A 26,474-nucleotide genomic window follows, 5' to 3' on the forward strand; every position below is an offset into this window, starting at 1 on the left:
TGCCTACAGGATCTTGGATTACCTCACGTACCCAAGCAGCCACAATGACCATTCACTTCTTGAACGGCAAGATAATTTTGACGGCGCCTGATTCGAGAATGAATCTAAAAAACAGCCGCGACAGTCATGACGACGTGGACAGTCTCTGCGCAATGTCACAGGTTTTTTGAAGAAAAGTTTTAGATCACTACAGACCTAGAAGCTCGTGACCCGACCGTGTGTACATGCCAGTAGCACACAGGTGGCCGCGCTGGATAAAGGTTGGATCGGGTGTGGTGTAGCACCCGTGGTGTAGATATCGACCATGGAGTCCCCTGGGTCTCGGGCATAATCTTGACGGTGCCATAGAAGTGCTGAGTTAGCTGACCCAGATAGCATTTGACAGGTATTTGTGACCCACCTAAGTTGTAGATTCTACAGTACCGATATTTCCTCGCTGGAGGAGAACAAGTTCGAGGATATTCTTTGAAATGGCAAGGCCGCACCAACCTACAGCAAAGCCATCTGGCGCTCTTCATAATGCGGCTGATAGGCTCGTACCTTTCTGTACCTGCCTCCTCTTTGCCTACAATCTGACGTGAGTTGTGCTCAAATTCAGAGTCATCTTAGGCTGCGACGGCAACATTAAGTCTACCCTAGGGCTTCGTGCCAGAATGCAATAGCCGGGGCCGGAAGCCTCTGTGACGTGGGAGCGTCCTTTATGATAGAATGGGCAAACATAGCCGAGTACCACATCGGCTTTGGTAAGCAATGAATGGCCATGTAGCTGAGATCTTTGTCTCGGGTGGTGGTTGCTTTTCCTGGCTCTCAATACGCGGCTGGGGTTGTGGTTACACGAAAGTTTATCCAATCCATGGAGGAAATTCTGCATCGCCTCATATATCACGCGGAAGAGGCGTCCCCTTGGCAGGCGTATCTGCATCTCATTAACCGGCTTGGCTGGTCTCATTTGGCACATAGCCTGGTGACAATGATGGCTTCAATCTAGACCATGTTCGGATCCGGAGTTTCTGTTGCTCGATAATTCAACTCACTTTTCCTTTATTCCGATCGATGAGCATATTTGCTCTGTTTTTCTTCCATTGCCCCGAACATCAAGGTCACAAAGATATTGACGTATCCCTTACGGTCTAATCCGAGTCATTCGTGAACGTGCAGAGTAGAGGGCCTTGCAGCAGGGAGCATGAGTGGATTTTTGCGGCAGTCCCGATAAGCAATATTCAGGGTGTACGTAGTGTCTTGCAGGGATCCCCGCAGCACAGAGAAAATGAAATGCCCATGTCTGAGGTTCCGAATCCCAAGGTCCTCTGGCTGAACCCTGCTCGACGCAGGGTCTTCCACACGTTCAACCTTAAGTGTCAGAGTGCTATTTGTTGTCGAGTTTTGCTCGTATGACATGATAATACGTTTGAGCCAGGTGAGCAGTATACCAGCTTTACAAAGAGGACGTATGTAGCGAGGTAGCACAGGCCAGCAGAATGCCAAGAGTCTTCTGCGTGGGTTAGCGTTGTACATGCTTGGAGTTGCAAAATTCGCCGGGGTTCTTCCGAATGACGATCTCCAAACCGTCAAACAGAAAGCTATGCCTCTCCTGACGGTCGCGATCCAGCAAAAAAGCTAGACTGGCATCGAAGGAGATAAGTTCCAAATCTTTAGCTCTGGAGTGTTCTTATTCGTAGTCAGCCGAATGAGAGACTCTAGCGGCAATATCGATGTTCTCGCCGTCAGAAAGCCGCCTCGCAATTGAAATCCAGACCTAAAATGTCTTCACGGGCAGCACGAGGGGCGCTGAATAACATATGCCTAATCGCCCATGTATTTAGCGCATGTCTGGGATGTTTGCCAAAACGCCACCAACTTCTTGGGTCGGGATGACTGGTCAACGCTGCTGTGGTCATCTTTTAGCCGGTGGGTCTGGATTAGGGGGAAAGACGGTGCGGTAATTTGCAGCAAGGTTGACGATTTTGACAGAAAAGGTAATGCCAACTCGATTTAGACGGCTGTCTGGATGAGAGGATCGCCTGTAAGCCGGATGTTAGTCTCGCTCCGTTCTTTCATTTCGTAGCCACCCGGCGGGTAATCCGTGCAGATGGCTCAGCAAGGGCTGGATACTTCTGCTATTCCAGTCGTGTCAGGTTGGTGGGAACACGAAAACCAGCACTATAAGCTCTGGCAAAAGGCAGGGTATGTTCGCATAGTTATATGATCTTCACTTAGGTAAGATACGACTCGGGCGCTCAGACGCCCGTTGTGGAAGTGAAGTTGGTCAGCTCCTTAATATGGAGACAGGTATTTTACTTCGATGGGCAACAAGAGCCGTAATGTACCTCTAGCACTATTCCCTCTGTCATACTCGAAGTCAGATTCTTAAAAGACGGAGTATAGTATGGCTAGCCTGTTGGGTGGCTCCCGGGCCGGTGAGGGCTCAAAGGGGAAGCGTAGGAGGAACGTCACTAATTGGAACCAGTCAACACTATCCCTCGCTTGTCCAGAACAAGTAAATCAAGCGGTACGATTGCTCCGAGATCCGGTTACGGAGACTTTGTATTGCTGTCTTCTGAGGTATGTTCCTAGAGAGGGGAAAACTTACAGTAGCGTGATAACCAGGAAATGGCATGTGCATGTGTTAACATGATCAGGTTGATAGCGATGGTTGGTTATTTCCCTCTTGTGAGAGTATCTGTGTTGCAGAAAGACAGCAGACGAGTGCTTTGTGTGTTCGCGTGAACCTTCTTCTGGGCATGGCTGCTCCACTCCCCTTCACAACACTCGGATAAGCCGAGCATCGAACACCTGCAGAGATCAACCTCTGTGGCGTCTCATGGTAAGGCGGCGGCCTCATCTGCTTTTCTAGTCAAATCGACACTCGCTTTGTAGAGGCTTAAGGTTGCCTTGCTGTAGCCACGCGAAACACCCTCAATGTATCTGTTTATGTAATTCAGAAGGCTGTTAAACCAGGGGGTAATAGAAAACTACCCTAGGCCATTAATCTTGACGGCCTAACAGATGGAATTGGACGCAGATTGGAGGAATTATGGTCTCCGATAGATCAGAAGTGATCATCTTAACTGATAACATTCTGCTCGGCGGATAAGTGCATGCGGCACTACAACTGTGCTACTGCATGACACGCATGGCTCTGGCTCCGCACGCAGTTCAAGTTATTTTAAATTATTGTTTTCCTTCGACATAGATCCTCTGTATAAGAGCATTTTTGGCTTGTTGCACGGGGGTTTGGAATTAGAATACGGGAGATCAAGTCATAAGGCTGAACGGTTGGTGGCATGGGCGCCCTATAACACACAAGTGGAAGATCAGCACAGTTCGAGAAGTCGGAAACGGGACGATCGACAGAGGTGGTAGGTATAGTACTGGAAAGCATCACAAAGAGATCTAAATCTAGAACAGAAGATTGGCTAATTCCAGGGCCACTGAAATCATAATGGTTTCGACGAGCTTCGATCACTTCCATCCTGGGTGTCTCACATGCAAGTCGAGAGTGAAGGCTTGCAGGTGTGGCAGCCTCTTCAGCAAGTTGCAGTAGGTTGAGGCGTTTGGCTGGTTTGCAGCAGCCAATCAGCGTGATCAGATGACTTCTTTATAGAGAGTTGTATTTGGAGGTCACTTGGTAGTGACTCTTAGTGACTTCCGAGGCGCTTTCCAACTTCCAATTTCGCACTACTACATCACAACATCCTCTTACATTGCGCAAGAGCCAATCCCACCCCCTGCACTTCCACTTCTCCTACATCCAGTTCTTCTAGCGCTACCTTCACTTCCGAATATGGTAGCATTGTCAACTCTATACAATACACAGTATCTCGGGCACTCCACTCATTATCATTCCCTGTTTTCTCCCTCTCATTCCCGACCTGCTACCACATGGCGTGTCAGCTTATCCTACGGAAGCTCGTATTACCCTCCGACTATTGAGTCTAGCTGTGGCCCCTAGAATCAGAATCCGTTGGCAATCCACTAACCAGATCGAGTCGGAAGATCGACGTCGCGTGAGTGAGCGTCATATCCTATTTTTCACTGCCGGGTTTCCGAGCTTCTTAGCTGACGGTGTACATGACTCGTGGTTATATTCTCCTGAGGCTCCCGGTACGAAAACCGGGAGTTGGCCGCCGCTAACCCAAGTCACGGAGGTTGTAGTTTAACGCGTGGAGACTCCGCCGGGGTCCCAGAATGGACGGGTGTTGGCGCCTTTGGCTGGCGGCCTGTGGCCTATGCTGGCCTATGCGTCTCGGGGCTCAGCGGAGTGCGTCGCATTTCCCCATCTCCATCCCCTTATCGGCTGGCAATTCCCCCCTTTCCTTTATCTTCCACGAGACCCCAGTCCTAGAATATATCTGCAGAAAAGCCCGCCAACAAGAAGACTAGTACATATTCGCACCAAGTCCGATGCAACTGTCCCTGCTATTGCGACGGGGGAAAGATAGCAGTTGTCTAGCCACTCCACGGATAACATCAAAGACCCCGGAAGAATACGTGATCAAATCAGGAAATTGGCTAATTCGTATTCAATGGTTCAGGATCTACCTCGTATCTGTGGATGACGCTGGATTCGGGTCAGACCTAGACGGAAGCATCGCGCAATATCCGCACCGTCGACTCAGAATCTATTTCCAGGAGGCCCGGTCCACTGTGGCACAAGCGATACTCGCGTGAATTAACCGGCCCCAGGAACCACGTTTCCTTCAGGAATTGATGGACCGCGGAGTCTGGATTCATAATTGCAGAATGTCTGAGTGGGCGGGTGGGGGGGAAGCGTTTCCTACGGCTAGCGTGGACATCCTGCGACAGCGCTAACTTGCGGGCCATTCCGCTGCCAACGTGCTAGACACCTCCCCCCTCCCCCCCCCCTCTTGTTGTGCAAACACTGTGCATAGAAGAGGCCTCCTGATACGCCGAGCTGACCAACGACAGGTGTGAAACGATGGTCGGTCTAACAGATGCCTAGAGAATTAGGGTGTGGCGAGGTATACGGGATGGGGGACATGCCAACCGTCAGACAGCCAGATGGGATCCGGGTGGGAGCGCTAAGTCCGTTAATAAGCGGAATGGCAATCAGGGTTGGTGGCCGTGGAATTATGCCCACTGGCAAAAGGACGTGTGGCTTTCTGCGGTTACATCCGAATAATGTTGAAAAAAAAAAATAAAAATAAAAATAAAAATAAAAATAAAAAAATAAATCCGCTGCAATGTGATGATCAATCCGCACTAGCTGACGACCATTGCGGTTCCATGACTGGGCGGATTATATTATTTTATTTATCTTGCCTAACGCGGATGGCTTGGACTTGGTCGATCGCCGCCTGGCGTGGCGTTGCGTTCTGGATTCTCAAACGGGAGATCGAATCCAAGACATTCATCCTATCGAGGGACTATGGAGCCGAGAAGGAGGCACGCGCTCCGTGGTTGGTGGAGCAGCCTCCGCGGGCTGAAAAAATATCAGGGATGCAGGGCAACTTCAGATTAAGCCATGCAGGAGCTCATACAGCCCCCCATTTGTCGAGCAATTATCTCAGCAGGAACTAGAGTTACCTTCGTTAGGCCGGGTGAATCTGATTAAATCCATCCCATGCTAATATTACGCAGACTAAGCTACAAGCTACGGTTTCGGGGGGGTTCCGCAGTCTGCAGGCCGAACGGGGGATATTCACCCCCCTCGAGTCGGGTCAGATGTACCAAAACAAAAGGATCAGGATCCTTCCATTTGCTTCCCGATCGGTCGATAGGGCAGCTTGAGCGAGACTTGACTAATCTGGCCTATTGCTTCCCCTCAACATTCGCCCCGGATCCGAGATGGGTGGCCCGGAGGTTGTACTTATCGACGGCGTCCCCTCGGTGCCTTTCCCTCTTCTCTGATCCTACTATTCATACTGCCTCAATACAGCTATATCTTATACAGCTTCCTCCCAAACGCCACTCATTTCCATTCTGCTTCTTCTCTGATTCATCCTCGAACAACTGAGCTGCTTGCTTTCACTGAGTGCGGCTAGTCAAGCTATGCCCGCTATGACCATTACACTGAGTGACCAGACACATACTGTGTCTGAGACCTCATCGACGAACAATGGCATCTCAGGGACAGAATCCAAGAAGTCAGGCACTCGGAATGGCCATCCCCAGAGCAACTGCCACCAGCTGCCGCCTCCCCCATCGCAACCCACTGCGGAGGGGGAATACCGGTGCGGAATCTGCAACAAGACATACAGTCGACGTAGGCTACTCTTTTCTTTATGGTTGCACAGTGTTGACACATTTTCTCCATGACTACTGGCTCCCTTGATCATTCTCAGAGAGACGGCCACTTAATGCACACATGTGTGGTTAACAAGATAATAGTTGATCTGCGGGACCGGCACCGTCGCCGTTGTATTAAGAACATTGGCCAGGAACGCCAGTCCAAGCGCAAATCCTGCGACGCCTGTGCGCAGAAGAAGCTGCGGTGTTCCATGACCCGGCCCTCCTGTAGCCGATGTATCCAAAGCCGACGGCCTTGCGTGTATCCGCAGTCTTCTATTCCTGTTCAAGCTCCCAATCTTGATGATGCTCAAGATAATATTGTTACGTCTTCCGGCTCCCTTCACTCAGTTTCGGTCTGCGCCGGTATAATACCTGGTGGCACGACATGGGCCCTTCCCACATATCCGTTCGACACCCCGTCTACTGCCGACGAAGTAAATGATGTTTCGGGCTCCTCCTGGAGTCCCGAAACTCCAACAAATGCCGAACTTGCGTTCCAAACCGTTAACGAGAGTACTATGTTTCCCATGCAAGATGTCTCGTTGATGAACTCCCCGCCCTGGCAAGAGGATCTCCATGAACGGCCCGAAACCCTTGGGCTGGAGGAGTTCTTTTCCGGGTCGCTTGACAGTTGTTCGCCAGCTATGTATATACCACCGACGATGGGGTCCTCTCCAGTGACCATGGTACCTCCTACCCCGGCTACTCTCCCGGGCGACTCTTATGCTACGGGAGGCGGACTGAGTATGTCATCGGTATCCCCTGGCTATTTCGATAATTTCTGGCCCGATAACATGGCGTCCACCGATGAAGACCACGAAACTTGGCGATTCGGCACGTACACAGATAGCCGGTCCGGATCGGGGTTCGGCCAAAACTTCCTGCCCAAAACAAGTCATCATAGCCCGGGTGACATCGGTGATCTCTATCAAGAGCTGTTCAGCTTGTTACGTGAGTACCCCGGGCTGGCACTGCAGAGACAGTTCTACTCGCCTTTCCTACACCACGAGCTACAAGGGTATGCGATGCAATCGTTGGGCCAGCCAATTAGCACTACTCTGAGTTCGATATCATCCTATGCTAGTTATCTGGAGGCTTGTGATACATTTGATTTGTCAATGCACGATGGGGAGCGGCTCGCAGCAGCAGAAGGCTGCGTGGTAGCGCTTCATGCTGTCTGTGTTCAACAGATCCTGAGCATTTTCGGCGATAACTTCGCCACCACCGGCTTCAGCAAGCTCCCAAACTTTGCAGGCGATCAAGGGCATACCGAGACTCCTGTTGACATTCTCTTGAGGGTATGTTTCCCCCCACTCCGATTGCCCTACGCCCCACCCTATGATTTGAGCTGACCTGAGTGGCCCTAGATGACGCAGCGGGTCTACAAACTTCATGAGGACGTTCTTCGCACCCCCCATGAAGATGAAACAGATTGGCGCCGATGGAAATTCGCCGAATCCCTGCGACGTAATATTTTCTTCGCCAATATAATCCGAACATTAGCAGGACGGGCCCGCCGTTACAACGGGATCAACATTGACCCGCTAGATAGCGCGATCCTTCTTCAGCTGCCGTTGCCGGCGCCGGAGGAAATGTGGCGAGCACGCAGCGAGGGGGAGTGGATGATAGCCCGCGCACAGACGCAGCGGTCGTGGGCGCGGGGCGTGGATGGCAGCATGCTGCCAGCCCTGCGGACCCTACAACAGCTGCTGGTGCTGGAAGAGGTTGGCAGTGTAAGTGTTACGTTATTGCTTCCCATCACACGCATGATTCTGGCGTGTGCCAAGCTCAATGGAGCTTCATATGGCTGAGGTGGACCGGTGGGCCCCGCGATAGGGCGATTATGATCGTCACGGATGAATTTCTTTTTGCATGATTTTCCTGTTTCCAAAATACCCTGTTCTTCTCACGAAGACTACGATCATCGTGGGATGTATTAGTTTTGTATCCGCTAGAGAGTAGAGACTAGATCCTGATTGCAAGGCTTTATGATTATGATTCTCAGTGTTGTTTCTTGTTCTGTTGTTGAACCCGTCCCGAAATCGGAACCCAATTCCGTGGGGGATCTCGACATTGATAGATCGCATCACGTCTTTAGCCGTCGCCGGATTTTGATGATAGCCCCATTGTGGCCAAACTAACGGTGACTGCAGAGCCCGTGCCGACATGCACGGATCAAAAAGGGATAGATTGAAATCAGCCAAACAAAAACTGTTGGGCGCATGTATGAGTGAGAACTGGACCTGGGGCTGGGCTTGGCTGGCTGAGACGCCAAAATCCGGACACACGGCGATGCCGAGGCCTCGACTCACGACGAACATGCAGGCCGTCAGGCAGGCAGGCAGGCAGGCAGACAGGCTGGAAGACGAGGAATCGCGACCGGACGGCGAACAGGGTCCAGGCAGGTTAGTGAGGATAGGTTCAGCGAGCCGATACGGTACCTCGTTAGTGCTCCTTAGTTCTGACCAGCTTGCTAGCCTTCCCGCGGATGGTAACCTCCGGCGGGGGTCCGGCATCCACCCGTGGGATTTACTTGGGGGGTTTTTTTGTACCTCTCGTGTCGATCGCAGCTATCTCCTCCGAGGTTCGTGGCCAATCGTTTGTATGCAGGAGATGCAGTAGTGTCGACGGGCTAGGACGAGTTGGTTAACATCTCCTGGGTGGTGGATTGGTCTCGCCGAGTAGTAAGTAGTATCTAGTAGTAGTAAGTATCTTTCTAGTACTAGCCGTTGTTTTCATACTAACGAGTTGTTGGCGATGAGGATAGGAGTGGGGGAGGGGAGAGATATTATCCCACTGTGTGCTATTTTTTATTTTCTTCTTGTTCATCACCAGGTGCCACCTTGATGGTGTACACCATCGCAACAGCTATAATGATGTTCTTTTGGGGGTGGTTATTTCCACAACCCCCACTCATACGCATACACCCATCAACCTATTCACTAAATTCAACAGCCGCGCAAAAAGAGGATAGAAGACAATAATCAAAGACAGAAGAGGGGTAGAAAGGATGAAACCTAATCTCGATAAGCGCCGCCAAGCCCTGTAGGTCAATCTAACTTGCCCTCCTCCGTCAGTCTTTTATTCCGACCAAGAAAGGAAAGGCAGCAAAGCGAAGGCGAATCCGGCCCCCTCCGTGCCTCGCTCCTCCAAGATGGGAATATGCTGCGCTTGGCTGCGAGTTTGCCGATATTACACTGAACCTTTCCACCCCCGCCGCTCGTCTCCTGTGCCGAGTACTTGGCTATACGCTGAATGACCATTGTTTGATGGTGTGCTGCCGTGCTGGGTGCTTTTCTTGGGTTACAGAGAGAGAAGTCTTGGGAGAGGTCTTGGTGAAGAGGAGATGGTCTGGGCATAGTCCGTCCGCTAGGTAAGTAGAGGATTACTATAAGATCGCTAAGTTAAGAGTGGAGCATGTGTATACGTATGTATTCCTCTTTTGAATGCTGATGCCAAGACGTTGGCAGGAGAGGAGACAAAGGAGGGGGGGAGGAGGAGGAGGAGGGGAGGGTGTGTTTCGCGCCTAGGCCTGACGACACACTTGGCTTTTAATCTATATTATCTTCACTACTTGGTGAGATACTACTTCCTGTTTATGCAGTTGGGTCTCGGCGAAGTGGGGTGGGGATGAATGATACTAGCACTAGGCAGTAGGATCCAGTTCTCGTCACTGCTCTCTCTCTCCCACCCACTCAGCTTATGGACTGCTAGCTAACACTTTGCCCAGAATCATTTCTACCTATTTGGATCGGATTCGGGAGTCTCGGGACTCCGGTGGTTAACCAGATGATGGTGACGACTAACGATGGTCACGACGATGATCATATCCCAGTTAGAAAAGACGGTTTGACGAGACCCAGTCCAACCGATCCAACCGAACTGAAATGCAATGAACCCTCACTGAACCGGGACTGATCATATGCCGATGGAACAATGATCGCTGATGCCAAGCTCTTCTGCAGTGGAAAAGGGAGATCCACGCGGACGGAGGATTATGCAGTGCCAGTTACTAGTAGTTAGTCCTACCTCCCAAACTTGCACCGCGAGTAGTAGGTGTACTACTAGTAGGATGGATATAATTTCTCCGTCTTGGTGAACTTTCTGCACCTGCAGTCTGCAGTACATCCTTCATTTACTCTTTCCTTCGCTAGTTGTTACTATCGCTATCTCGCCTAAATTTCCTGCACCCATCTTATCAAATCAATTACCATCATCTGTCTGCATGCATCTCATAAATTAATCCCGTGTCTGGGTTTTATCTATCAGTTGCTTATATGCCGAGAAATATAAATGGCAAACAGACAAGGTCCGCGGAGCTAGGCATTCATCATCGGGGTCAACTAGGACTAGGTAGGGAAGTGAATGGAGGACTATGACTAGGTAGGCACCCTTGGGGAATAATGGACTCTACTATTGTCATGCCATTGTCTTTCCTTAGGCTCTATGTATAATCTGTCTCATTAATTGACTACTACGGAACCGATGCCTCGATCTGTAATGTGCAGAACGAGGCTGGCAAGTCAGCGAGGATAGAATAAGCCGCGTGTTAAGCCAAGCCGGTAAAGAGACCGGCAAGGAGCGGGCCGGGATGAGTGAGACATCCTCTGAAGAAAAGGAATAGCGAGAGGGGGGAATTGTCGGAGGAATTGAGGATTTTCCTCGTGTATAGCACGATCTTCTCTCACTCTTGCTGGAGCCTGGCCCACACGGAAAGGAAGAAAAAGAGGGAAAGAAAGAAAAGAAAAAAAAAAAAAAAAAAAAAAAAAAAAAGGCCAACGTACCGAGCATCATAAGAGTCCTCACTAATGTCATGTGCTTTGATGGATCTTGTTAGATAATTTCATTGTTTATCATGAGTAAGAGGATGAAGGAAGCGTAAGATGAATAAACTTTGGGATGTCTCTCACAAGGTAGATTAATTGGGGGTCTACGTTATCGGGGATTGGGATTGTTGATCTTCATGTGGTTGGACCCTGTTTCATTCCTCCTGCTTGTGCTTCTGCTCTTTGTAATTACATTGTTAACGTATACTACTACTGTAGCTCACGCAGACAACAACATCCGTATAGTACTTCCTCCCCATCCACCTCATCAAAGGAGCAGGATCTCACCAAAAGGATCTAATCACGCACGATCAAAAATAACAGTCCACCCTCCCTCTTCTTCTGCAACTACCAAAAGTCCTGCATAACTTATACCCCCATCCATCATCATAACCCATCACAAACCCCCACTCATACCAAAAGCACTGGGAGGATCCGATATTATCCTAACGAGCCATGGATATGAATCCTGTCGGCTCCAACTTCTCCCGAGGGTAAGAAATCCAGCCTTGTCGTCAGAGAGCCCAACACGAAGTACGCAACCCTCGTCTATATCTGATCCAATTATTTAAACTTTTCGTTTTTCATTTGACATTTTTCAATATAGCAAACAATATAGCCACTAGGCTAGACTCCGGAGTGTGGGAACGGAGTCGGAATCGGAAGGATATGGTCATCTTCACATACTTTTGTTACTGGATTACTAGATCTTCGGGGGATATTCCGCGCTTAGGTTACCGTGTGGGTGCCTTCAAGAGGTCAGAAATAATCTTTTGATTGCTGATCAAGACGTTTCCAGTGGAAGTGCTTACCTAATTACGTTGCATCTAGCGTAACGTCTTGAGCATGTCTCCATTCTGGACACTTATTTGTCGCATAGGTGAGGCTATACTACTCATAAGTAGTAGGGATGAGTATATCTGCACCTGCGATTATTTACCTGAAAGAGAAAGCGCCGTCCATGGGATATTATTACTGGTCAATACAATCTATCTGCCACTCACAGGGCGGGAAACAAACAAGGCTGTATCTTCCTGGTGTGGTAAAATCAATCCACCCGCCCATTTACTACGAAGATCTTCCCAACGTTGCCGATGATTACCTCGAAGGTGCATCCTTCCCACACCATAAACCTTCCCATGTCTGCCCAGAAAGCTTCTATAATCTTTTTGTCCAATACAAACTCGATGAAACCGGAAGAAAAGAGGGGTGGCGGCCAATGGACAGGGACAAGAACCAGATACGTGCCGTGTCTAGCTAGTGATGATACCATCTGCGGCTGCTACCACTCGTTTTGTGACCTCCCTTGGCTTTACTGTGGGCGCTTGTCGCCACTTGTTACTCATACTTTGCCAATGGAGAGTTTAGGACGGCAGTGCTACTTGTTACGAGTGTGTGAGGGACAACCGCGGATATGACTCTCTCGGAAAGATAAGTGACTCACTGAGTTTGATGGAGAAAAGGATAGTTGATCCATTTGACCGAAACACTCCCAGAGGAGTTGAAATAATCATCGAAGGAAAGGCAATGCTATTCATTGGTACGTTCATCTCTCTTTTCCACATCCTTATCACACTGTATGACAGTACATTCGCCTCGTGAACTAACTCCCCAGATTAATCAAAAAAGATACGGACGAAATCACCCAACATGCGATAATCCCCTTCAGACACCATCCCTCATTACAACAATTCTGAGTCCTCCTTCAAACACACATTATACTACCCCGGAATGCCGTCATCGTCATTCCAATTTGCTCTATCCTTGAATGCTGCTAAAGTGCATCCAGACAACACTCCCAACCCGGTCATTACGCCACTATCGTCCTCAGTGGCGCTCCAAGAGGGATAACGCTGATAAGTAAACTCATTAACAACTATCGTTGTTCATGCCTGCATGCAACATTATCCAACTGCGTCCCCGAGGTGGACCTCATTGCCGAAGTATGGATATCAGGTATAATCCATGACCCTTCAATGCGGGAAGGACAACTGTCCAATACCTTTTGCCTTCTTGGATAGAGAAAAATTGGATATAAGATACAATTTGTGTCTAGTCCTTGAATATCAAGTAGCAATATGACTTCTCATCGTCCCATTGTTGACAAAGCTAGAGCAGTTGACTGTACTTCAATAGAACAGCGAACATATACTTCCAGCCCACTTGTGAAATAAAATGCTGTCGTGTTATGGGGTAATGTAGAATGTGACATTCCAATACAGTGTCGAAATTCGTGTTCACGGTGCGGAGGCAGGGCATACAGAACAAGTAAGAGTATCTTTCTTAACGCTTGACCATCGTACATTGTGCAAACAACTCCTTCGCATTCTCCATCCTTGCATCCATAAAATCATGTGCATCTGTGCAACCGCTGCACTTGCTACCAGAGTTCCTAGCGGGACAGCTTCTCTTAATGCCATAGAGGTAATGTTGCACGAGGTACCTCTGCAAACATAGTGTAAGGATATATACCGGCAATTGGCAGTACAACTACATGCTGAGCATGGGTAAGTTCGTGAATTAGACCAATGGGTAGGTGAATGACATTGCATCGAGGTTTAGTACCACTGGGAACAATAGGCTTCTTCCTTGTGAGAGTGTCAGAATAGTATATCCCAGCCTTCGGGAACAAGAAAGATCGGTATTCTGCTGAAAGAGACCCGATATTCCAATTGCAATCTAATCCATGAATTTAATCGACATGTAAGTTGCCGTGAATCTTTCATTGGCATATTATGTTGTTCGGGATGTCCACGGAGATTGGTCGGTTTTTCTCAGGGTTAGTACAATCATATCTGTTCTTTCTTTCTTCTCCCCCTTGATCAAGATCCATCATCAGAGTATCCTTGCATAACCCCGTAGCTGGCAACTATATGATTTCGCTTTTAGCCTTTCTCCCTTCTTGTGGTATTCCCGCTGCTTTTGTTTGCATTGTGCCAGCTGCAGATGGTCTTTCGGCTTCATTACTGGACATCAACATCAATCATGCTCCTCAATTAGCGGTAGGTTTTTTGTTTTGGTTATAGCCGGAAGATCATGTGTATATTGGTCAATTATCTCTCTCTCCTTGGTAGATAGGCCATTAATATGTCCGATGTGTCATGCTTAGTCTTTCGTTCGTGGTCAAGAAGACAGTTTCATCTGGGAAACAAGTCAATTTGCGAAGGTGAGCCTGTCAAGCGACGCGCAAGCATAGACAACGAGACAGTAGGCGACGCCGCACATGCGTAGCATGAAAAGTCTCTCTATGCCGAGGAGCGAACGACTAACTGAGAACAGCGATAAGCATTTTCAGGAGCTGCTCGAGGCAGACTGATATAGTCCTTTTCCCGAGGAGCCCTGGCAGATTGACCATTCTTATATATAAGGATATCAGTGCTCTTCGACGGTACTCGGTAAATCATGAGAAATCATAGCATGGCCGCCATTCTTGCATGAAATCAATGGAACATGACCTGAACTTCACCACCGTAGAGCTGGGAAGCGGCATCATGCGCTGATCTCACGCACGAGTATCTTCGCATAGCGCGCGAGAGAACCTCGATGAAGGTTAGGCTTGTGAACTGCATGTAAAAGGGAACCATCACCTTGATGGCCAGGTAGACGCAGTATACCCTTCTGTCCCTCTATGTTGAGGATTCGATAACTGCGATTGATGACGAACCACCTCAAAGGTGGATGTCAGTATAGCATATATCTTGTAAAGCTGGCTATCTCTTGCAGAGACAACGAAGTAGGTTCGTATGATTATCATACCCTCCGTGGACTCTGAATGGCCCTTTCCATAGTCTTGTCGCCCATTGTAAGTGGAAATGTTCACATGTCTGGAAACTTTCAAATTGTTCGTGCGACGGTAAGATGTGCTTGCTGTATGCTGTGTCTCATGACATGTAGACCGCCATGATCTGTCCATTCACGATGTGTCATCAACAGGCCCCAGTCGCGCTCTGAAAGACTTTTAGCTCCACCAAGCTGTGTCTAATATTATATCACCCTGGGTAAGATGCAGCCTGTCGGATATTCCTGTAGAGAGTAGGTAGATCCATTTAATAGGTAGGTGGCAGCCAAAGAGTCTCTCACTGCTGCTCAACGTTTTCAATGCTTGTACCGGGACTGGGGGCTCTTCCCTTGCATCTCCGAAGTACACAAGAATCTTCAACTTCGATGTGAACTTCTTAATCTCACTAGCCCACTGCCACACGAGATGTGGTGGACAGATGATTAGGGTTGGCTTATCCGGTTCATATGTGGCATGCTAAGATAGATATTAGCGGTGGGAAAGAGGAGATCTGGGGAAGTTTTCCTCAGGGATCATAAAAAAATAGGGACATACATCCACTAAATAACCAGTAAGAGTCCAAGTTTTTCCACGGCCCATGACATCTGCCAACACACAACAACAGAGCATAGGATTCTTAGAAAACTCCTTGATAGCATAGATGGCAACAGGCTGCCAGAAGCGTAAAATTGTAGACACTCGCATTCCCTTAATCTTTGGTTGGTTGATGTCTCTGATATTGCAGGGCCCTGCACGCTTCCTCTTGATTTTTCCCGCTGGAATTCGAGTGCATCAATTTAAGAGCGATGCAGATGGCGATTGCAACATGATGTTCAAGCCAGATGTGTCAGATCAAGGCTGTTCATGTTCGACAATGTTCTTCGGCTTTGCTGTTCATTTCTGTCTCCATTTACCTGCGCCCAGATGTTCACATTGTCTAGGCCAAGAACCTGTGTGCCATGATCCCAGAAACATGGCAGACATCATGTAAAAGTCGTATCTGGCCATAGTTTCCCCGCACTTCCATATCCAGACCGGAATCGTAAGCGTAGCTTTATCTGATATACGAAATTTCCTCTTCATATACAGTGTCATGTTCAGTCATGTGTATGTTGACCCTTCATGTGATAGAAGACAGTGGAACTGGCGGGACCATATCTCCCACTGATCCGGTAAACCACAATTGATTCTGCACGCTGTGTGGCTTTTGCTCGACCTGTTATATACACCGACCGATGGGTTGATAGGCATGATCGATCGCGGCGAATGGCGCGGGATTGTGGTGTGGTCTTTCGAAAACCACAAGGAATGCGCAATTCTTCTAGCCACATGGGGGTAGGATATGTGGAACGTATTTTGAGCTAATATCGAACCATCTTAGTTCAACTGAGGTAGTACTGCAAATCAGAGTGACAAAGTTGCCAAACCAGTGCCCATTCCTTCACTCATATGTCCAAGCACTCTCTCATTGTACATCTCGACATCCGCAACCAGGCACCCGGTTACGGATGTCATTGACGCTCCACAGATTATGCCAATATGGACCTGACATTAGTATAGGACGTTCCTGTTTGACCGAGAGGATAGTATCTATATATCATGCCATATTTCGCTGTAAAGGGTAAAGGTAATAGCTTCGTCGATGAGTCTCAGGGGTTAGCTCCCGTCCCATCAGCGTATCGTTCTGATAAATGTGATATGATGCACGCCATTCTGGATCTAAACCAACGGTTTCTGTCCTCGGCGCAATATATATAGAAGTACGAGTTTCTTCCTTTCGGTTGTTCTCTTCCGATGGACTCCTAGTTGCATACTAGGAGTACTTGTAGTACTCATCAACCCAGACCAAGCACACGGGCTGTCAGGGTTCCATCATGGTTCCACAGAACATCCCACGAGGCTGTGGTTCATTTTGACAATGTCTGAGTTCTTTCATGCTTTGTCTCCATTGTCAAATTGGCATTGTTCGGCGTCGAGTCGTTCCTTTTGCGGATGCGTTTGTTTTCTTCGACCGTTGGCTAGAATTAAAGTTTAAACTTGCCTCCTATGCCAAAGATCCATTGGAGATTTTCAGCTGCGTGGTATATGCTTGAGCCGAACATATATTGTCACCGAATTTCGATTAGGAATATAATATAACGGTAACAGCCGCGACAAGCACGGTATCTGGGAGTTTCCGAAGCCTAGGGGCCCACCCTATTCTGATCCTCAGGCAATATGATGCGCTGCAGGGGCATATACTATATGACAGTTCGTGTTAGGAACCTCCAAAAGGTCAATTAGTTATCAGGAGGATCTGGCCAACTCACCAGCATGCAGGCATGTTACAGCAGAGCCCGGAGACATCCCACTTCCCCAATCGACAACCACCACACGGCTCACAACGAAGAGAAAGGCGATATCACTCTACCCATAGATGACATATTCAATTACCAGAATACGTAGTTTCGTCTCCGAGCTTAAATTCTGGCTGTGACGTAGAGAAAGGCTATACTTGCATCCTCTAACCCTAGTCCTCATTGGAGTCGCTAGGCATTATGGCGAGAATTCGGGGCAGGTTTTCTTGCGGAGACAGTTCCATAGGGCACGCAAAGAAAGGTATATAATGGATGTGTCAAGTCATGATGCCCTTGAGTGGGTTTTTGTGCGTGATTGTCTCTTATATATAGGAAATGGGATGATGGAGAGAAGAGCAGAAAGATGGGATGGATGTGGGAGGAAGGTCGGGTTTCTATAAGGGCTATTTCTACGGGGGTGAATTAATTAAATAAATGTGCGAGCAAGATGTTAATTATCTGTGGTTGAATATCACAGTTGAATTGGTGTCTTGGCGGAATGGAATGGAAGGATTCAGGGGTGAATCTGCCAAGTCAATGTATGCACTAGCGAGATGGATCATTAGGCTTCATCGTTTCATGGCTCGGCATCTATATTAGTTCTTTCGTTGTTGGCGATAAAGGCGGGAATCATTCACAGGCAGTCATTGTTGCATGAATAGAAATTCATTAGAAAAGGAAATATTAAAGAGTGTAGTCTATCGCTAAACCATAGTTCGGGCGAAGTCATTAACCGAACACCATACAGCCAGAAAAACACAAAGCCGCCCACCCAGGGTATACAATCATTAGTGAAAACTGCCATGATGGTGGCTTTCATGACTATCACCATCGGCCACCATCTCTATCGTCTGTGACACGTCCACCGTCTTGTGAATACCTCCAGTGTCATTACCGCCTGCCATATCGACCGTCCCTGCAAATGTAATCAGATGTGACTGGTCGGAGGCGGACTCGGTGCCATCGGCGCGACGGGAATTACCGAGGGAGAATCGCTTGTTGCTTCCTTTGAGTTTGCTAAGGTTGACAGAGGACTCCGGTTCGTAATAGCGTTGAGAGCTGTACTCCTTCTTGCGGAGTTTGTTGATGAGGATGTTGACCGTGGGCAGACAAGCACAGATCATGGCCACGCCTCCTTCGGCGTTTCTAATTGGGGGGTTAGTCTGTGACGTTGATTATTCCCAAAAACAACTTACCCTGACAGAATCACGATCATAAAGACAATAGTCTGGTCCCTGGAACTACCGTCACGCAAGACCAGAACCAGCCGGTACAAACTGAAGGCCGTGGCCAGACCACCCGCCGACAACATGCCGATGACCCGCAACTTCTTATTCCGGGACATCTGCAGCGACCAGGTGAGGGGAAGAGGTAAAATCAAGATGATAAAGTCGGTCACCACACTGATGACAGAGTCGGCAATCAGGGCGGCCCGTTGATTGAGACAACGTGCCTTTGGATCCTGCGTCCAGTATGCCGGAACCGGGTCGCACATGCGAATCTTGACGATCTCGGCGACAATGTAGTATATGCAGAGACAGCCAAGAAGGCCGTAGATGAAGTAAATTTTGGAACGGTAAGGATTGAAGATGCGAATGAGGATAGAAAGGAGTGCGATCTTGACGAAGAGTGCCATGGGGCAGTAAAGAACGGTGGCGATGTAACAGAACTGGTTTGATCCTCAATTAGCTGATGCTACTTATCCCCCTTCTGGTAACTGAGCTTTCATACCTTGCGAAAGAGAACCTGGTGTGCTTCAGAGACATCATCGATGTGGTAACCCCCGCCATAGTGACCCACTAGAGTCAAGTTAGTTGGAGCTGCTGGAGAGGTAAAAGCGATACATACCGGCAATGGCAATGCCACAGTATCCCATAAACAGAACCTGCAATTGTCAGTAAATCGCCCTATGAAGGGACCTGCAGTCTCAAACGCACCCATGCTGTAAGACATGACCCTGGGAGAGTTAGCAGTGTTTTCTAGAAAGAGAAGTCAAGCAGACATACAGTCTTCCACGCCTACGAACTGTTTGTAGTAAATACGAATAGAGAAACGCAAGAGAACGAAGATAGTAATGATCGGTATGCACAAACATTGTGTGACGAAATTGATGGTGTTCAAAACATCTTTGGGATGACTGACAGTCATGGCGTGCCAGTGGTCAATGCAGCCTCTTCAAGCAGGAAGAAACAACATGGAGCAAGACACTGACCCCGACGACCGTGGGGAGTCCACAAACATTTATAAATAGGTTCAAGTTAGAGGCGCTTGGTCTGTCAATGCGCACAGTGTCGTCGCCCGGGGTCAAGCTGGCGCTGCGCCGTCTATGATAGGCCCATGAAGTCGCCTAGAGAGGCTCTCAACTTTGGGTCGGAAGCTGGGAGTAACAATCCGAGAAATGACTTCAATGGCACTGGGTCACGATCGTCCCGCCCAGGTGTAGATAGAAAAACCTTAAAGGGATACAGCAACTCCCCGATGCAGTCGGACTGGGAGGCGACCATGGAGTATCCGAGCGGATCGATCGTGATAGGCCCCAGAGGTCATAACGTCTACCTGTTTTGGGAGATGATGGACAGGGAGAAGCAAAGATGCACCTTGCATTGGATCGGCGTGGCTGCTTGCCACTGGGGCGTCGCACGCGATCGTGGTCTAGTCTAGATATGTAGTATCGTGCCAAATACACTCAGTGGTGTTGCGGCGGCGGCGTCCGTGGACCATGGTTCTGAAAAATTGACACCCGTAGGCGGATCCCAGTAGCTAAGAGTGTCTCATTTCGACGCCGAAACTGGGGTTCGACGGGGGTGTCCATCTGCAATGCCAATATTTTTCATAATTACTATTGGATAATTGATTCTCAAATCCCTCCTCCCCTCCGGGCTAGCCGCGGAGACATGGCTGCAGGGCGTCGGAAATATCTCGAACGAACAATGGAGATAACCAGGAGTAATAACCATCGCCGATTATTGCTTCCTCCCCGGGCGCTCGTTCCAATAGCTCCTCGCACTACCTATGCACCAGATCCTGGCTGCATATAGGCTGTGGCAACCACGCACTATCTGTCATGGTGCTGCAGAATCACCCGCCAAGGACCCGAGTGAGGGATTAGTGATCGCCGTGTCCGAGCCAAACCGCAATAGGGTATTCGGCATAAAGGAGAACGCTGGAAAGTGGGTTGGGAAGCAGCGTCTGTGAAAAGCCTGTGATGCCGCGGGCTCCGGCAAACTGTCATGGAGCCAGTCAACCCTGGCAGAATGGATCCCCTTAATTCACAAGCTTGACCGGCTCGTTGTTGGCCTTGACGGGGGTTGTTCTTCCGGAAGACCGACTTGCGAGACCGACCCGTTGTTTAGCGTGTGCCCTAAAAGTCTCTAAAGTCTCTAACGTAAACGCCAAGCGCCGCGATGAAGAATTTTGACTTTCGCTTGCTGTGTGTCGAGTGGAGCGTCGGATGGCTTCCATCCCTATTATTTCCTGGCCGATATGATGGCTCACATTGACCTCGCATTGTTCCCCTCCCCCGTGTGATCTGAGAAGAAGAAATTGCCCCCAGGTTGTTGTTACCTTTGACGAAGGTGGCTGCTATTGAAACTCTCCTGAGCTTCTAGAAGACGCCTTCCCTGCGCCCGATCAGCAAGGCTGCAGAAAGGCTTGAAACCCACGCGGTTTGCCACGCGCTGCATGTTGTACAAGGGGTCAACAGGGAAAAATGAAACCCGAGGTAACCGATGACTAAACTGGAGTTGGGTGTAATCTGTGGTTCTGTGTAGGCTTCGTGGATACACCTCCACTTCCCAAGGTTCAGCCCGTCCCTCCCATCCAATTTCTCGTGTCCTCGACACTCTGGTTGGGTTCCAGCAACCTGTCAGGCTCCATCTGTCACCCTCATTTGGCAATGGGTCTGCTGCTCTCCGTTCCAGTCCACTGAGAAGAGGGAGGAGGCAATGAAGCGAGCAATAGTGAGAAGTAGCCCTCATGGTGAACACCGGTTTGCTGTCGCACCACGGCCCGTGTCAAGCCAGAAAGTTCCTCCTCCATTGTCCACTTGTGGCTCCCTCGTTTGTCTTTACCTTCCCAGGTAGCTTTCCCATAAATTGCACCTTTACGAGAATCCTCACAATGACCATTGTCCAGGCCCAAGGAGCGGATTCTAAGCTCTTTCAGCCGCTTGCCATTGCCAATGGCAAGCTCACTCTGAGCCACCGGGTGGTACACGCCCCCCTGACGCGCAACCGGGGCGAACCGTTGAACTCAAACAGTACTCCCGAGAATCCCAATCGGATTTGGTACCCTGGGGATCTGGTTGTCGAATATTATCGTCAACGGGCAACCCCTGGCGGGCTGATTATCTCGGAAGGCATCCCTCCATCGCTGGAGGTAAATATTCCCCAAATACCAGCTCCAATGGGTCATTCGTCTGTTCTTTAACACCAAAGCAGAGCAATGGAATGCCAGGAGTCTCCGGTCTCTTCACGGAAGAGCAGGCCGCCGGATGGAAGCGTGTCGTCGATACAGTACACGCCCAAGGGGGCTACATCTACTGTCAGCTCTGGCACGCCGGCCGTGCTACAGTGCCCCAGATGACCGGCTACCCTCCCGTCTCAGCCTCCGCCAGCGTCTGGGACGACCCCGAAGAGCGCTACACCCATCCCGCTGTGGGAGACTCGGAGCCCGTTCGCTACTCAGACCACCCGCCGATTGAATTGACGGTCGCGCACATCAAGCAAACCATCCAGGACTATTGTAAAGCCGCCAAGACTGCCATGGATATTGGCTTCGACGGCGTTGAACTACATTCCGGTAACGGATACCTTCCGGAGCAGTTCTTGAGCTCAAACATCAACCGACGGACGGACGACTATGGTGGCACCCCCGAGAAGCGCTGCCGGTTCGTGCTGGAGTTGATGGACGAACTGGCTCAGACGGTTGGCCAGGAGAATCTGGCGATCCGACTCACGCCGTTTGGACTGTACAACCAAGCGCGTGGTGAACAGCGCGTGGAGACCTGGACGTATCTGTGCGAGTCGCTGAAACAGGCGCACCCGCATCTGTCCTACGTCAGCTTTGTAGAGCCCGTAAGCATAAGATTTATAACCGGCTGAATCCCACTTACTAATTCATCCAGCGCTACGAGCAAATTCACAGTTACGAAGAAAAGGATGCCTTCCTCCGCAGCTGGGGCCTTTCGAGTGTCGACCTCTCCTCCTTCCGCAAGATCTTCGGCTCCACTCCCTTCTTTTCGGCTGGCGGCTGGGACCAGACCAACTCCTGGGGTGTCCTGGAGGCTGGCAAGTACGATGCTTTGCTATATGGGCGATACTTCACGAGCAACCCGGACTTGGTGGAAAGGCTGCGCAAGGGCATTCCCTTTGCGCCTTATGATCGCACTCGATTCTATGGACCCTTTGAGGATAGCGCATTCCACTATGTGGACTACGAGCCTGCTCCGCAGAACTCGACCGGGCAGGAGTCCGTAAACGTCTCGGTCCGACTATGATTGATGATTTGTATATGCACATAATTGCGATGCTTGTTTAGCTTGATTGAATTTTAGTTTGCACTTGGCCCATCCGTCAAAGAGGGCCGATCTACGTCGGTATTAATTCAGTGCTGTACGCAGGTAGATCAAGAAGCCACAGAGCTCAAGGCGCTCAAGCCGTGTAACCACCATCCACAACCAAGGCGGAGCCTACCATGTAGCTGCTCATCGGGGAGGCCAGAAACAGGACTGCATCGGCGATCTCCTCCGGTTGTGCCCTACGGCCAATGGCGACTCGCTGTGAATCTGGCACCATGTATCCCGCATCCCAATATGTGCGGATCATATCGGTGTCCGTGTATCTGGATCGTTAGCTAACTAGTGGATCTTATGCTGACCAACGGGTCACCTACCCAGGACAGATAGCGTTGATGCGTATCTCCTGTTGAATATACGCTTTGGCGTCCTAATCCGGCTTAGTCTCGCAGTCTGGGGGAATCATCATGAACAACAGACCATTTTTGAGAAAGCAACCACAGCTGCAACCATTAGCCATCTAGGTACATTCATCCACCAATCCCAGGCATCCACTTACCATGCTTGGAGGCTGTATATGCCGACAGTCCTGACCAACCTCCCGGAGCCACTACCCCAAACATAGAAGCCACATTCACGATCGTCCCCCGACCGAGACGCAAACCGCGCGATCTGCAATACGCTTAGCCGGCTATCTTCCCCTCAAGTGGACCAGTGAAACATACTCCTGTGTCAGCATCTGGCGTATCACTGCCTTTTGGCAGAGCAGCACCCCGGTCTGGTTAATATCGATCACCCTCTGCCATTCTGCTGCCGTCAGCTCATGGGTCGCGGACGGCTGCCCCACAATTCCGGCGCAGTGAACCGAGATATCGATACGACCGAATCGCTCGACAGTGCGACGCACGGCTTCATCCACGCAGGCCTCCTTGGAGACGTCTCCAACCGTGAGTTCCACTGCAACTTGGGGATGTGAGGTAGCGAGCTCGTCTTTAGTGCGTTGGAGGAGTGACTCGTTTACATCCAGAAGAGATACTGCTTCGATTCCATTTTGAGCAAGCGCGAAGGCGGTGGTCTTGCCAATGCCTGAAGCCTCTGAGCACATTTTCCCGATCGGGCTAGGTCATCATACTATTTGAGGAAACTTTTACTTACCATTTCCACCCCCGGTGATAAACGCCGTTCCTGATACTTTGCAGGCCATGATGGATGTTTGCGGTAATTAATACTCCCTATTAAATGAGATGTGAAAGGAGTTAGATTTCGTCGGGCGCTGGCGAGTGCTGGACGACCATATAACTAGCTTTCGCCCCTGTCAGTATTCGAGCGGGGTCAAGGCATTGTCTGTCTGGCTGGCTGCCTCGGTTATTCAGGATCCAGGCCAATGGACCAGCACTAAGTAGTATTATCCTTTGTGGCATAGATATGTCAAGTCTCTGCATTGTACCTTTATCTTGGTGTATTCACGTCTCTACATGCTGTTGACTGTAGTCTCTCTCGTCGATGAAGCGCTATTTGCTACTAGTATGACTACTAGTATTTTTCGCCCTCATTAGCTTCCCATTTGACCGGCTATGGCTTTGCGGGGAAACTGCCTGAGCATGTTAGCTTATGCATCTCTTGAATATGATCATCGTTCTTCACGCAAACTTACCGATCTGCTTAGATGTACACAGGACTGCTTACACAAAAGGTCCGAGAACAGTAAAGCTCCTTTTTTTCTGCAGGTCAGGGAAGGTGCACGAGAGGTTATGCCAGCCGATCATATATAAGGAAACGCAGATTGTATTCCATGCATACATCATAACTCATAAAATGATTCATAACCAATCCATATCCAAAGCCAAACAACAAAATACACCCAACAAAAACAATACAGGTATCAAGTCACGTAGAAGCGTATCCAACGAACAGCCAAATAAACAAGTATAACACCTATAAGCCCCTAACCAACATTAGCACTTCCATCCATACATAAAGACCCTTATTCAATGAACAATAAACTTACATCAAACCCAAGACAATCCTAACTAAACCACCTCCGATCCCGGATGCTGCTGCTGCACCGGATAAACCACCGGCTCCGGCTTCTTCATCATCGATTCCGAGTATCCATATTCTCCTTCGTTCATCGCCACGGGCTGCTGCCCCACAGCATAAGCATGATTATAGTAAGGCGGGGCCGGCGTGCCCGGCTGTTGCTGTTGTTGTTGCGGTTGCATCTGTGTATGTGGATACATGTACTGCTGCTGGAACTGTTGCCGGTAGTATTGGGCACGGAGATTATCTTCGCGGCGTTCGCGCTTGCGGTCGCGACGATGCTTGATGAGGAAGTAGATGCAGACGCAGATGAAGATAATGACGAGGATGGGGATAATGATGATCTTTCCGATGATCTTGCCGATACTCATTTTTGGGAGTTGGTATGGAGCTAGTTGAGGTGGAAATGGAGGAGATAGGGTGGTGGTATGGAACTGTGATGGGAATTGTCTGTGGGGAGATATAATAGCAGAGGAAGATCGGTATGGAGGTAGTTAAGTGACAGTAGACAGTATGAGACTTTGAATAGATAGATGGATGGATAGATATTAGGCAGGTAGTAGCCAGGCAGGCATAGGACAGAGCTAGACAAAGTCAGAAACAAATCCAGAAAGCCAAGATCTTCCCCCACAAGCTTATATATCTCTATCTGCCTAGCAAAGACAGACTGGACCCTCCAGCCCTACCATAGGTTGGCAGGTAGGCAGGCGCGTTAGGAAAAATCAATCCCCAGCACGGGGGGTGATGAGCTACACTCCCAAAGGGAGGACGTTGCTGCTGAGCGCTTCATGGGGAGTGCTGATTCGGTGGGTAGAAGCAGGACGGCAGCGTGAATATGCAGGCGGGTTCACCTCTGTCACACGCAGCCTTACGCGTTAGGTTAGCTCTTGGTGCATCCTTGATAAAAGCTTGGTTGATGGACATGACACTGATGGTTGGAGGAGAGTTGATGATCGGGGCTTGGGAGGGAGCCAATCATGGAGGCGGGTTTGGCGCCGCGGGTGACGGTCGCGCATCAGCCTGGTGTCTGTCGAATCCTGGTAGGGCTGGAGGGGAGGAGAAATAGTAGATGAGTGCTAAACGCTACAGTGGATTGTGTGATTTGAATCTATTTTTATTTAAGTTCGCATGAGGGTTTTGAGGAGTTAAGATACTGCTACTATAGCTTAAGAGACCGCAGTAGAAGCGATCCGCCCCCGAAATATACAATGAGGAACCCAAGGTCATTGCGCAGTTGTATTGAAATAGGGACGGCAAAAAAAAAAACGATAAAAGGAACCTTGGGCACTTTATAGCCCTACATGGCTAAAGAGATGCTTCAAGAGACATATTTTACCATCATCACCGTATTCGAAATGATTGATCTTGCCCCCTAGGCTCTTTCACCCCATTTTCATTCTTGCAGTTACTAGTAACACATCCTCGCGGTCGCCCGGACCTAGCTGACCCTTACAGTGACAGCAAAACAGAAAATTTCTCTGATCACCATAGAAATTACAATCCTAAAAATTATTTTCTGGTACTTTCCCATCAAGGGCTTCGGTTAGATCAAAATGGATCGTGATTGTCAGGGGTCTTCACCACAAATGTTGACCTGGAAGAACCAATCCCGAAATTCCCGGGCTCGCCGCGGAGTCCGCGGAGAGCACGGCGGGCGCGGGCTTCACGGAAGCGAAGGAGGTATACAACATGAACAGCATTGGAGGACTGATAAAAATCCGCGATCG

The 26,474-nt window shown here is 49.4% G+C and overlaps 13 protein-coding genes across 13 annotated transcripts; 7 read left to right on the forward strand and 6 right to left on the reverse strand.

Moving 5' to 3' along the window:
• Positions 1–44: 44 nt before the first annotated feature.
• On the forward strand, positions 45–4,671 carry An14g05650 (hypothetical protein; the record flags this gene model as incomplete). Its single annotated transcript, XM_059744305.1, has 17 exons — positions 45–161; positions 282–339; positions 421–577; positions 640–743; positions 1,205–1,357; positions 1,461–1,597; positions 1,824–1,939; positions 2,016–2,135; positions 2,223–2,289; positions 2,375–2,562; positions 2,692–2,824; positions 3,245–3,363; positions 3,427–3,513; positions 3,607–3,912; positions 3,959–4,104; positions 4,170–4,338; positions 4,536–4,671. The coding sequence occupies 17 exons, from the start codon at positions 45–47 to the stop codon at positions 4,669–4,671; spliced, it is 2,313 nt and encodes a 770-aa protein (XP_059602370.1).
• A 284-nt stretch (positions 4,672–4,955) lies between these two features.
• An14g05660 (uncharacterized protein) lies at positions 4,956–5,751 on the forward strand (the record flags this gene model as incomplete). Its single annotated transcript, XM_059744306.1, has 3 exons — positions 4,956–5,113; positions 5,459–5,561; positions 5,647–5,751. The coding sequence occupies 3 exons, from the start codon at positions 4,956–4,958 to the stop codon at positions 5,749–5,751; spliced, it is 366 nt and encodes a 121-aa protein (XP_059602371.1).
• Positions 5,752–6,320: 569 nt separating this feature from the next.
• An14g05670 (uncharacterized protein) lies at positions 6,321–8,063 on the forward strand (the record flags this gene model as incomplete). The annotated part of the gene is made up of 2 exons (XM_001401153.3): positions 6,321–7,550; positions 7,620–8,063. 2 exons carry the CDS (start codon positions 6,321–6,323, stop codon positions 8,061–8,063), a joined length of 1,674 nt encoding a protein of 557 aa, XP_001401190.3.
• Positions 8,064–8,418: 355 nt separating this feature from the next.
• An14g05680 (hypothetical protein) lies at positions 8,419–8,996 on the forward strand (the record flags this gene model as incomplete). Its single annotated transcript, XM_059744307.1, has 4 exons — positions 8,419–8,657; positions 8,722–8,836; positions 8,889–8,936; positions 8,979–8,996. The coding sequence occupies 4 exons, from the start codon at positions 8,419–8,421 to the stop codon at positions 8,994–8,996; spliced, it is 420 nt and encodes a 139-aa protein (XP_059602372.1).
• A 2,538-nt stretch (positions 8,997–11,534) lies between these two features.
• Positions 11,535–12,680, forward strand: An14g05690 (uncharacterized protein; the record flags this gene model as incomplete). Its single annotated transcript, XM_059744309.1, has 4 exons — positions 11,535–11,572; positions 11,786–11,836; positions 12,102–12,327; positions 12,447–12,680. The coding sequence occupies 4 exons, from the start codon at positions 11,535–11,537 to the stop codon at positions 12,678–12,680; spliced, it is 549 nt and encodes a 182-aa protein (XP_059602373.1).
• A 119-nt stretch (positions 12,681–12,799) lies between these two features.
• An14g05700 (uncharacterized protein) lies at positions 12,800–13,810 on the reverse strand (the record flags this gene model as incomplete). The annotated part of the gene is made up of 5 exons (XM_059744310.1): positions 12,800–12,914; positions 13,010–13,087; positions 13,393–13,523; positions 13,624–13,698; positions 13,739–13,810. The coding sequence occupies 5 exons, from the start codon at positions 13,808–13,810 to the stop codon at positions 12,800–12,802; spliced, it is 471 nt and encodes a 156-aa protein (XP_059602374.1).
• Positions 13,811–15,036: 1,226 nt separating this feature from the next.
• On the reverse strand, positions 15,037–15,864 carry An14g05710 (uncharacterized protein; the record flags this gene model as incomplete). The annotated part of the gene is made up of 4 exons (XM_059744311.1): positions 15,037–15,101; positions 15,159–15,333; positions 15,412–15,632; positions 15,771–15,864. The coding sequence occupies 4 exons, from the start codon at positions 15,862–15,864 to the stop codon at positions 15,037–15,039; spliced, it is 555 nt and encodes a 184-aa protein (XP_059602375.1).
• A 591-nt stretch (positions 15,865–16,455) lies between these two features.
• On the forward strand, positions 16,456–17,792 carry An14g05720 (hypothetical protein; the record flags this gene model as incomplete). Its single annotated transcript, XM_059744312.1, has 7 exons — positions 16,456–16,586; positions 16,677–16,761; positions 16,983–17,106; positions 17,147–17,297; positions 17,344–17,454; positions 17,526–17,578; positions 17,671–17,792. The coding sequence occupies 7 exons, from the start codon at positions 16,456–16,458 to the stop codon at positions 17,790–17,792; spliced, it is 777 nt and encodes a 258-aa protein (XP_059602376.1).
• A 188-nt stretch (positions 17,793–17,980) lies between these two features.
• An14g05730 (uncharacterized protein) lies at positions 17,981–19,340 on the reverse strand (the record flags this gene model as incomplete). Its single annotated transcript, XM_059744313.1, has 7 exons — positions 17,981–18,338; positions 18,389–18,861; positions 18,924–18,991; positions 19,041–19,077; positions 19,130–19,149; positions 19,199–19,210; positions 19,286–19,340. 7 exons carry the CDS (start codon positions 19,338–19,340, stop codon positions 17,981–17,983), a joined length of 1,023 nt encoding a protein of 340 aa, XP_059602377.1.
• Positions 19,341–20,049: 709 nt separating this feature from the next.
• Positions 20,050–21,230, reverse strand: An14g05740 (hypothetical protein; the record flags this gene model as incomplete). The annotated part of the gene is made up of 5 exons (XM_059744314.1): positions 20,050–20,202; positions 20,275–20,505; positions 20,578–20,656; positions 20,757–21,093; positions 21,179–21,230. 5 exons carry the CDS (start codon positions 21,228–21,230, stop codon positions 20,050–20,052), a joined length of 852 nt encoding a protein of 283 aa, XP_059602378.1.
• Positions 21,231–21,311: 81 nt separating this feature from the next.
• On the forward strand, positions 21,312–22,689 carry An14g05750 (uncharacterized protein; the record flags this gene model as incomplete). Its single annotated transcript, XM_001401161.1, has 3 exons — positions 21,312–21,569; positions 21,632–22,267; positions 22,318–22,689. 3 exons carry the CDS (start codon positions 21,312–21,314, stop codon positions 22,687–22,689), a joined length of 1,266 nt encoding a protein of 421 aa, XP_001401198.1.
• Positions 22,690–22,843: 154 nt separating this feature from the next.
• An14g05760 (uncharacterized protein) lies at positions 22,844–23,911 on the reverse strand (the record flags this gene model as incomplete). Its single annotated transcript, XM_001401162.3, has 6 exons — positions 22,844–23,033; positions 23,085–23,137; positions 23,188–23,210; positions 23,267–23,379; positions 23,433–23,793; positions 23,863–23,911. The coding sequence occupies 6 exons, from the start codon at positions 23,909–23,911 to the stop codon at positions 22,844–22,846; spliced, it is 789 nt and encodes a 262-aa protein (XP_001401199.1).
• An 826-nt stretch (positions 23,912–24,737) lies between these two features.
• Positions 24,738–25,118, reverse strand: An14g05765 (uncharacterized protein; the record flags this gene model as incomplete). Its single annotated transcript, XM_003188849.2, has 1 exon — positions 24,738–25,118. The coding sequence occupies one exon, from the start codon at positions 25,116–25,118 to the stop codon at positions 24,738–24,740; it is 381 nt and encodes a 126-aa protein (XP_003188897.1).
• Positions 25,119–26,474: the final 1,356 nt, after the last annotated feature.

Source organism: Aspergillus niger (genome assembly GCF_000002855.4).
Source record: "Aspergillus niger supercontig An14".
Classification (NCBI taxonomy): Eukaryota; Fungi; Ascomycota; class Eurotiomycetes; order Eurotiales; family Aspergillaceae; genus Aspergillus; species Aspergillus niger.